General features: G+C 39.7%; 1 protein-coding gene across 5 annotated transcripts in view; it reads right to left on the bottom strand.

Moving 5' to 3' along the window:
- Positions 1-812: 812 nt before the first annotated feature.
- MFSD6 (major facilitator superfamily domain containing 6) overlaps positions 813-10,896 on the bottom strand; it is a 32,757-nt gene continuing 22,673 nt past the window's right edge. For 3 of the 5 annotated variants that reach the window (XM_049814950.1, XM_049814959.1, XM_049814940.1), the window contains 4 exons: positions 8,599-8,760; positions 7,901-7,999; positions 5,468-5,748; positions 813-3,030 (listed from right to left, as the gene is read on the bottom strand). In XM_049814950.1, the coding sequence (XP_049670907.1) occupies positions 2,848-3,030; positions 5,468-5,748; positions 7,901-7,999; positions 8,599-8,760 (725 nt within the window). In that variant the 3' untranslated portion in view covers positions 813-2,847. Of the gene's footprint in view, positions 3,031-3,247; positions 3,300-5,467; positions 5,749-7,900; positions 8,000-8,598; positions 8,761-10,896 lie in introns of all 5 variants that reach the window. The other 2 variants (XM_049814965.1, XM_049814973.1) reach the window with 2 other exon arrangements.

The following is a 10,896-nucleotide window of genomic DNA, read 5'->3' as shown; positions in this document are numbered from 1 at the left end:
GGAGGCACCAAGCAAATGGGATGTGTTTATATCCCGAGGTTTCCTCCCTTGTTGCAGGCTGAAAAAACGGTAACTGCATTAGCTGTGGTTGCTCCAAAACTGAGAGTCCCCTCTAACCTGAACGCATCTCCCTGAAGGAACTTGCCATTCCCATTCTCCACTCATGACAGATCCAAACCACCACAAAACCAAATTCATAAGGTGACAAGTGAGGTCTGGCAGTTACACACATGTAAACAACAAAACAAACCTGATCTCTCCCTGTCATCACTTTTGTATGCATACAAGTTAAGCAGTTGAAATAGTAAAAATCTAACTGTCCTACACCCAAAATAAATTCCAGACCAATCTGCTGCTGTACAGGGCAGGTGCAATAGTGCAAATATATTTTGTTAATCAGAAATAGAAATCGGAAGTATTTCCATACAAGCTGACATGACCTGCACTTAGCAGCCTCTATCTCAAAACTGCTAGGGGACAAATGTAATATCCAATTTTGACTTTCACTCATGATGTCCTGGCACACTTCCATATCAACCTGTTTATGAAGCACAACGGTGTGCATCCCTTACATTCCCCTCACCCTACAGGAGAGAATCTGTGCCTACAGTCAGATTTGATCAGGAAACAGATTTTAACACTGTGCAAGAGTAGTTCCTAGGCTCTAGGTTCACTATCCTCCAGATACTATCCTCCAGCGAGCCTTGCAAAAGGTCATTATCGTTGAATTATTTTCAATTCAGGTGACTGTGTTCACTGCTGGCAGGGTAATATGAGCAAATGTAATAAAAGTTCAGATTGATACTATTAAATACATTATGGATATTTTGTATTTCTTACCACAGTTTTTACAGTTTCACAAATATCAAAACCCAGGTGTACATGTCCGTTTTGCAACATAGAATGACTATACAATTCCAAAAAGAGCAGGCATTTCAAATACACAATTCTGAAGTGTAAACACAGTGTACAAGCTCTTCACCTCACAATCCAGTTGCTATGCAGTAGCAGCTGAGGTAACACCATACAGTATGAACTCAACAAGTGGTCGGTTTGTCTCAAGATGATTTTTAGCATCCTTCTGTCCTGTCACCAGTTCAGTCTTTAGTTCTCCCCCAGGTTATACAAACATACAATAAATACATTTCTGATTTTAAAGGACACTTAGACAAGTCATGAGGATTTACGTGAGTACAGTACATTTAAGTTCAAGTGCAAAAAAAGTAACTAGTGGCTAGTCATTGATGTTTCTTTCTATTGTCTACGGTGTTGGTCCCAGGCACCACCAGAACACAGGTTGTTCTGAAAGCACAGCTAAAGCACAGCTGTGGGACACCCCTTCAGTCAAGCTGATTGGATGTCAAAGTGGGTAAAACTGTGCTCCTCCTTTCCTGCTTAGCTGCTGCCATCTTCCTCCCCCCTAACCCTGTCCTCCTGTCAGTCTTGCCTCTGGATCACTGTATGGTACCACAGCACGCACCTTCCCCATGGAAGGCCTGACACATCACATACACCTGATTTCAAGGAGGGCTGAGCAGCGCTCACTCAGTCCCATAGAAGCTGAGTGCTCAGAATCTCCCAGGAACAAGCTGTTAATATAAGCAAATGGGCCAAAACACTATCCTGACTAAACCCCCCAGACTCCTCCCTGAGCCCAAGGATTTCCCTCCAGCAGCAGTTTTCACTAGACACCAGCAAGTGAGCTGGCTGCAGTTAATATTGAAAAGCATAACAAAACATAATCCAAAGTCTTCCAGTGTCTTGACATTGGGCAAAGGAATTTGCTAAACATACTGCAATTTAGTTAGTTTGCTTCCTCCTGAGAATATCTGACTCCACTTATTTTCTGCGTCAACAGCTTTGCCCCATAATCCTAATCATTAAGATTTTTAGGTGATTCCTCCCTACCCCCCACCTTCCCTAGGCACTTAAAGCTTACTGTTTTCTTAATAAATAACCACAGTAACTACACTGCATTAAATAAACCATTGTATAGATGATGAAATAATAAACCAAAAAGACAGTGTGTCCATTGAAACCCTTGATCAGTCCCAGGCTGTGCAATCTTGATCAAAGATTCTTGTCTCAATACAACATCAAACCTAAAATTACCCAAACGCACACAACCTATGCCCAAGTGAAGGGCTGCAAGTGCAGAGGTTAACTTCTTCAGAAGCCTTCCTCCAGCTTTTTTGTTTCACTAAAATGCCAGTTCAAAATCTTTGCTTTGCAGAACTAAACCTTTATCTCAAACAAGATAACATTAGCTTCAAAGACATATTCTTTGAATATGTGTGAGTTTTACTTAATCCATCACCATAATATGAAGACACGCTTCCTAAAGCTACGCTGTTTCTGAGAAATCTTTACAGAGACAGTTTCATGCCGTTTCTATGTTTACTTGATCTGATATATTCTAATAGACTATGCAGGGAAACCCCATTTCTCTCCTAAAAAGCCTTTTCATTTTGTCCTGGGAACAAATTCAAAGAAGAAAACTACCCAATCAAGTCAGACAGTCTGTTCCTCAACAAGTGAGGAGTGAACTCCCTCTTTCTACAGATTGCAAAGAAATCTCATAGCATTTGACTCAGCTTTAGCAAAGCAGCCAAAAATTCTTCCTGTCGTTAGATCTGGCCACATCACTTCCCTCAAGAATTCCGAACTTTTGGCTTTCCTGCTCATGTTGCTCTGTGTAGTCATATGAATATTCTTTATATAGTTAAAAGCTTGCACTGCATCACATTATGATTGTTAAGATGAAGTCCTACTTTTGAGCTCCTACTCCAGCGTTTCCCAGGTGAGAAGCAGAATTCCATGCACTGGATTTGATAAGATGAGCGCATCTCAGGGCCCTGCAGCAGCAGGATGAGCATCATGATCCAACACAATGCGGTCGCCATCTACTTGGGAATCTGATGTTGCTGTAGGTGTTGGTGCTGAACAATTTCTGGACTGCCCAGAATCTGTCAGATTTTGGGGTTGTCTTGCTGAGCTGGTTGATGAAGCACTGCAATTCTCATTGATTTTCTAAAGAGAGGGGAAAGGATTGCATACAAAAAGTAAGTATAAACACTTATGACACTGTCCCCAGTGGTATACCCCCAGATGCATTCAGGCACTTCTGGAAATTCACAAAGCGCTTACTTTGAATGCCCGCAACACAACAATTCAAACTTAAAGAAGCAAAGCAAAAGTAGTACATTTAAATCCAGATGACACTAATAGCAAACAGACAGTAGCTTACCTTCCATCTCTTTTCCTAACTGCACTTTCCCAAGAAGCATGCAAAAAACAAACTTGTTGTGTTTCAAGGGAAAAAAAAAACAATTAACTGGACTTCAAAATGTTCAGACAAGATCATTATTTTGACCAAACAATTCTGTAAAATTTTTTTATGCTCCTTAAATACAGCTTTCTGCAATAGTTCCATCCCTCCCCAAGATACTGTTCAGACTTTCTGAACGGCAGAACTTTTGCCGTACTGATGTACGACTCCATCCAGTCTACTCAAACAGGCCTTACTAAGGAACAAAAGAGCACATTTAAACACTGGTTACATTCCCCAGGGTTGAAACAGAAAGCCTTCACGCTAATACATTTCACATTAGAAGATGACACACTATCTATGATTATTTGTTTTGCACTGAAGAATAGAGAATACAGCAAGTATGTCCCTTTGCTTGAAGAAGTATAAGCAAGCAGTAGAAAATCAAGCAAAAATCTTAATAAGAAGGAATGATTTTTGTCACTAATTCCGTTTTCTGTGCACTGACCCTCCTTCCAAATGATCTATTTCCATTTTAAGGAGGCTATTTAACAAATTTAATAAGAGAGCTGGGCAGCTTTTTTCTAGTTTCAGTATTTTAATATCACTAGCCTAAAATAAATGACTGAGCACAAAACCTGAAATGTTTTGGAGAAGGTTTGTCCTTTTGGTGTGCTGAAGTAAGCAAAAGAGATTTTGGAGAACACATATGATGAAGAAAATAATACAATGGGATGCATTGATTTTTGGCATATCAACAAGAACTACTTTTATATCAGCACTGTATTTTTACAGGAAGAAAAAAATAATGAAGAGATGATGTGGCATAGAGATGCCAACAGGCACAAAAGCCTTTCTGGCCCCTTCAAAATTTTCAGTGAAGCAGCTGGGTGGTGTCCAGCAGTGTTGGACAAGTCTCTCTCAAACACCACACAACTGCAAAACATTATTTTCTTGCCATGTTCATTGTGCAAATTCTGTGCGACTGCTTTTCTCCGATTTCTCTTTTAAAAAGGGGACAGCTTACAGTAACCAAGACCCTGAGGACGTTTACCAATGGGAAACAGCGGTTTGTCTGGACAAATTACTCTGATGTCAGAGACCCAGTGATATCTTCAGTGTCACTATAAAAACCACATTCTTTGACTCAGGGAAGTTCAAGAACAAGCAAAAACCCCAACCAACCCAAAGCAGACATGCCTGTAAATATATTTTCAAGAATAAAGACAAATAAGAAAGGCAGGAGGTGGCTGACTAGGTGAAATTCCTACACGCTCTGCTCTGCCGATTCACACTCATATTCCAAATAACCCATTTCTGAAGACAACAGCTGAGGAAAAAGCACTTCTGTGTTTACACCTACCAGGTGCGTAAGAAGGTACGTCACCTGCTCCTTCCAGACAGGTAAACACAGTGGTTTTAACATTAACCATGCTGTTCTAGAACTTGCATTGACCACTTTTCCCCACTTTGCTTAAGCAGTATGCTTCAGCTCCATTCTGAAACGCATGTCCAAAGCATTAAAAGGTAGTTCAAGATCGAAGCCCACCCAATCATTAATAAACCTAAAGGTATTAAAAGGTATTTTGGGAGAAGACTGGACAGAAGGGAAATGGTGTAAAGTAAGCACCAGCAATCAGACATTTTACATCACAGAATGGCTCTTAGCTAGTATAACTCTAGGAAAAAAAGATATTAACTTTATTTGAACAGAGGGCTTTGTATCCCATCAGTAGTTGTCTGGAACACCTATTTCTGCAAACATGTAGATGTTTGACACCCAAGGAAGCAAAACTAAATAAAAATCATTTTACACTGTGTTAAGCAGCTGTGCATCTTCAATTATCACCTTGTAAATTTTGCAAAATGCATAACCCACACATTCCAACTAACATGAAAACAAATGTAAACTTAAAGGGAATACAAGAATATCCAAGCCTGTAAAAGAGAGTCTCTTTCTATGTCTCTCCCTCTCCTCCCATCTTCAGGAAGATAATACTTGCAAAAATAGTTATTCCTGCTCTATTACACATAGAAAACAACTCTATTCAATGCAGTATTTCAACTGCTGTGTCACAACTCCAAATTCATTACAGGCTGACAGAGAATACCTGCCAGATACTAACAGATTTACACAGCTATAAAGGTTTTCTAGTATCTAATAAATACTTAAGAACATCCTGCACATTAGAAGATTACCTGCAAAGGCTGATTCTCAGGAGTTGGATTGGTTTTGGACAGTTTAACCATCTCTTTTATCTGGTAGACAGCATAAGCTAAGGTGACCCAAGGAGAAGAGCTGATGCCCCAGGCAGGCTTGTTCACATCCTCTTGCTCTTCTTGGTGTTTAGTTTTCTTTAGAGGGAGCCTGGGCTCAGTCCGAGGCATGGTATCTTCCGATTGCTGTTGTACAAGGTCAATAGTTGCTATGGGAACAGGACTGGAAGGCACTGGGATCCTTTCCGCCAGCATTGTCTTTTCTGAATTTTAAAACAAAATAATCATTGGCAAAGCCAACGAGCTTAAAAAAAGTGTAAAGCAGACAATGAACACAAAGCGTTTCTTGCTTTCATAATATGGTTATCACTGTACAGAAAGCAGAACACTGGCACAAACAGCCAGGAGCAAGACATGCCACAGTCTAGTTAGGGAAACGCAATGTGGTTGTTGCCTTATAAGCAAGGCTGTTCTGCAACTGCAGTGAGGTATGTTGGATGGCTGCATAAACAGGAGGGGCTAATGAGCATGAAGCAGTCTGTTTTTTCTCAGCTACTAGAAATTCATATTTTCATTTTACATGGAAGAAGCAATTTTCCTGTTACATGCAAATTGAAAATAACTCTTCTAGACTTGTGGCAAACTTCTTTCTCTGCATAAAGCCTGCATCTTACAACTCACTCGTACTCATAACTAAACACAGGAACCATTCAGTGAAGTCGCATGGCCTACATCATCAGAACAGCCATTTCTGATCTTAAAATTTCTAAGCTTACTGATTTAACTTACGAAGTTGTTTCACATCTTCACCACCTTTTTCTGTTTAAGAAATAAACCATCCTTCCATAGTTACTACAAAGTTATGCCGTTAGTGAGAAAAGAACAGGGTTAGAGTGACACACTGGAGGAGACAAAATATCTGTCACAGACTTTCAGGTAAAGGAAGAAATCTTCCCAACAGACCTTTACCTCTAAGGTCTGCCAACAATCTGAAGTAGTTTTCACAACTGCCTTGAAATGTCACCCCTTAAATGACTGTCATGACCCAACACAATGTGCCTTACAATCTTGAAGAGCCAGAGTATTTATATATGAAAAGTAATTAAATACATTGTTAGAAACTGTTGGATATTTTAAATAATAGCTGTATGTTCTCTACGAGTCTGTAAATAACACATTCTGTAAATTTTGAGAAAATACTTTTTCTGAGTAGAAATATTTTACTGATTAAAAAGATCTTTTTTTTCAAAATTATAAAATCATATTTTATTTACAGACTCTTAGATCATACTGTTTTTTTTTAAGCAACGGCTGAATGTTCTCTAGTAGTGAGGAAATGAAGAGACTAATCCTGCACACACTTGACCACATGCTTAGTTTTACTCATCCAGCTGGTCTTGTTGAAAGCAACCTAATTACTGCCATGCTTAAAATTAAGATACAAGCTCTTAAGGTGGGTAGTGTGTATTAAATGAAAACCAAAAACTGAAACAAACTAAACAGAATAAGGCTATTAAGAACAAAACTATTCTTTTGTAGGTTCACGTGTAATTAACTGAAAGTTGATGGGAAACTAAAGCACCAAATATCCTTTTCACCTTTCCATTTTTTGCCATTATCTTTTGAACAAAGGTGAAGCAAATTCTAATAAAACAAATATTTGAACAGTTCAGTACAGGCGACTTGATAACCAGTCAAGGACAATTCATTTAATATCCTAGCTAAAGAAAACTAACTTTCACTTCATACTCGGAGCTCATATTGGCAAGTAACATTTGGGTAAAAAGCAGCTCAAAAATTCATGACTTTTCAGAATTTGCCACAATTTTATTGTCTTTGTAAGAATTAGATTTATGCTAAATCGTTACCTTTGCACTAAGCTTTTAACTTCTGGTTAACCTTTATAGTAATAAAGGTGGAGATGAAAAAGTCCAAGTTCCACCTGAGGGGAGATTTCTCAGGTACCAGAACAGAACTGAGGCAGCTATGAAAGTCTGTGTCCTCTGAAGCCCTCTCTACAATTTCTGGCAGAGGTAGCTTGGACCAGTAGAATATGAGAGAATGCAGTGGTCAAGGTGACCTTAAAGAACTGATGCAACTGAAGTGACTCACTATAGCTGTTAAGACTAACAGAAGGGATTCCCAGAACTGAGAGGACATACAGGTAGTAAAATATGTTATGCTTTCCTCCTGCCAGCATCCAAGAATGCAATGCTGCCCTTCTTACAACAGGAACACATCACCTCAATTTCTATCATTGCTCAGGAAAAAACTTCTCACTTGAAAACAAACAGTTTTGTAAAAATCTGAGTAAAGTCACCAAACATACAAAATAAAAGCTGCAGGGAGCAGCTTCCAAGATACCTTTTTTCACTAGCTCTAATTCTGCAGTGTCACAGTGACATAAATATTTACCTTCTTCTTCATCAGGAACCAACAGCCACTGGATCAGTGCAAATAGAAGAAGAATCACTAAACAAGCCATCCCTATTCCTCTGAATGTGGCCGCGGGACCTGTAATGAGATTTTTTTTTATTTATTTTTTTTTAAACTGAGAATCTACTTACTTAATAAAGTAATACAAGATGAGTCAGCATTATGCACTCCTTGGGTATCTTTTGTCCCATGTAGACTCTTACTAGCTTCTTTCATTACATCTTCCTCCCCCATCACTTCTTCAACAGGCTTTGCAAAGGATTTTTAACCAAGTAATTAGATGCTCATTTGTTCATCAAGAGGCTGCATAGCATCAACCTATTCTCTCACAAAGGATTCATTCATCTTAGTTAAAGATCAGGTTGGAGATTTGCTCACACAGTACTAAAAATATCTAGGCATAACATATTTATTCAATCTGTAACACTGACAGGACAAAGCCATAAGCAACCTTGTCTGAATTCAGTGCTAACCTTGCCTTGATCATGGGCCTGGACTGGAGATCTCCTGAGGTCTCTCCCAGCCTGAGCAGTTCTATGAGTCCATGTTTTATACAAAGTGCATTACGCTTTAAAACATAACCATACCTTAAGTATAAATAAGTTTAAAGCTGGTAGTTCAGTAAAACCAGAACTTCAATAAGTAAAACAAAAATCTTCAATACAATTTTTGCTTACCGAAGTAATTGACCAAAACCCCGCCAACCATAGCCCCGCAGCCTCTGCCCAGACCCAAGTGGAGACCTTGCAGGATTCCCTGGGCTGACGTTCTCAGCTCCGGAGGCACTGCCGCGCTGAGGTACGAAATACAAGCTGCCCATATAGCCGCGTGCGTGACACCTAGAGAGATGAAACGTTGCGAAGAGTACAGGGTCCAGAGCGTACTAATACAACATCAGAGTGACTGCACTCATCAGTTGGAGCACGCATAGGAGAAAAACAACAAAACCCTTTCACTGACAAATGTCTGTGAAGTGCAAATCAGCTTTTGGTAATGTGATACTGGCAACCAAGCCACAGGAAGACATGATGACTCCTTCTTCTGCAGAGTCTGTCAATAGCTCTTTCTCCCTCTAAGATGACACTCACTTCTCCTCTTGAGACACAGTCCCTAGGAAGACTAAATGAAGCGCCTTAACAGTCTCTCTGCCAGATTCCTTGTCCCTTTGAGAGTGACCTGGGGCCTTTGAAATACGGTCTTGATTTCATAAGCTGCAGGCAATTAAAGCATTAATGCCGCTCAGCAGTTTCCTTACTGCCACAATGAAGGCAGTGCAAAGGTCATAAAATCCAAACAAGACCAGAGAGCACCATGTCATTTCAGAGGGAAGAATTAATCCCCTCCTGCTCTTCTCACTCCCCCCAAGAACCAACAGCCTCCAAGCAAACTCTTTCTGGACGCAACACCAACACGCTCTGCATTTAGCAGTGAATGGTCTGGAGGGGAAAAGCACACAAGCTCCTCAGGGTAGGCCAAAGATGCCGATTTTCACGCCTGCCTCTCTGTTTAGAGGCAGAGTCAGCACACCCTTCCTCCCACTATGACTGCATCATGCGTAGGCACTGCTGTGCGCTGCTGCTGCCTCGCATTTCACCCACTCCCGCTCCAGGGACCCAGCACAGCAGAGGTTCTCGCTGCTGTAAACAACAGCCACGTATCCCAGACAGGCCCAGCTCTCCAGCAGAGATTTTGAAAGTCTCTTTCTGGCACGTGCCTTGTAGATTCAGGGTTATGAACACTTTTTCCTACTGCAGAAGAAGGACAGCTAAGGGGAAAGACAGCGAATAACCATCAGCATGCAGAAACAGGCTGCAGGTGGAGCCCTCGCCTTTGAGCTTGGTGGGTTTTTTGTGGATTAGGGAAGAACAGGACAGGAAAAGGCAGGGTTGGGGAGAAGTTGGAAAAACAAAACAGTTTTGTAGCTCGTCACACATTAAATAAGCCTGAACTATTTTGCCACCCTCAGACTGAGTGGGAATATTTTTTTTCTTATTTGAGTGGTATTAAAAATAGTCATCACAGCTTACCAATGCTTAAGCTCTACTGCCTCAGTTTTAAAAAAAAAAAAATATTGGCACAACTGATGATTCAGTCAACATGTTTCTGTCCTCTACACTTGACTTATTAATGAACAGTTGGACACTCAATAATTACTTAGGCATTTAGGCTGAAGACTCATAAGAGCAAGAAAACACATGACTTTGTAACATGCTCACAGAATAACTTGGATTTCGCTTAGTTGTAAAATGGTAAGTAGCACTGTATGGAATTGATACAGTTCTGGCATAGCCATCTTAGATGTCCATAAGGCTGTACAGTTCAATTTCATTCCAAATCTAAATAAAAATTTCTCAAGCTTTGGGTTTGTAAAGGCCACCTTTATACATTGCAGAGCTGGTTTTGGTAATAGTATATCACCTTGTTGAAAAATAAAAAGCTTACATTAGGATGAGTACATTTTACCTTACCATCTACAGTTTAAAGTTTTAAAACTCTCAGATTTTCCATGCAAAAAGCTCTGAGTTTTAAAACTCACTGAATATCTTAATGCAAACCCATGTATGCATTGAAAGTAGCAATCAAGAACTGTCCCAATAACAAAGCAACGCTAATCTAATATAGATAATGTGTTTTTGCTTTATAAAGGATATCAATTAATGTAAAACGTTTGGTTTTATCAGCTATTAAAGAGTAAGTCAAGTTTTAAAGCCAGGCAAATCAAAAACACATCAGAAATTAATTGAACCATGAAGCACAATACCACTGTATTTGTTTGAAAACAAAAGGCCATAACTTAACCAACAGGTTCTTGGATGTTTTCACCTTTACTAGGCAATCCAGATAGAACACAATGTTCTGAGTTCCTCTGAAAACAAATCCATACCTTTAAACCAGTTTATTTCACCTGCCTTTAAAGGTATGGGCATTTTTTTTTTTTTTTTGTATGTGTACATTACTAATGTGATCTTTAGTAT

The sequence above is a fragment of the Accipiter gentilis genome, chromosome 1 (genome assembly GCF_929443795.1).
Source record: "Accipiter gentilis chromosome 1, bAccGen1.1, whole genome shotgun sequence".
Lineage (NCBI taxonomy): Eukaryota > Metazoa > Chordata > Aves > Accipitriformes > Accipitridae > Astur > Astur gentilis.
Note: the sequence above shows the minus strand (reverse complement) of the source record. Positions and strands in the feature narration are given on the sequence as shown.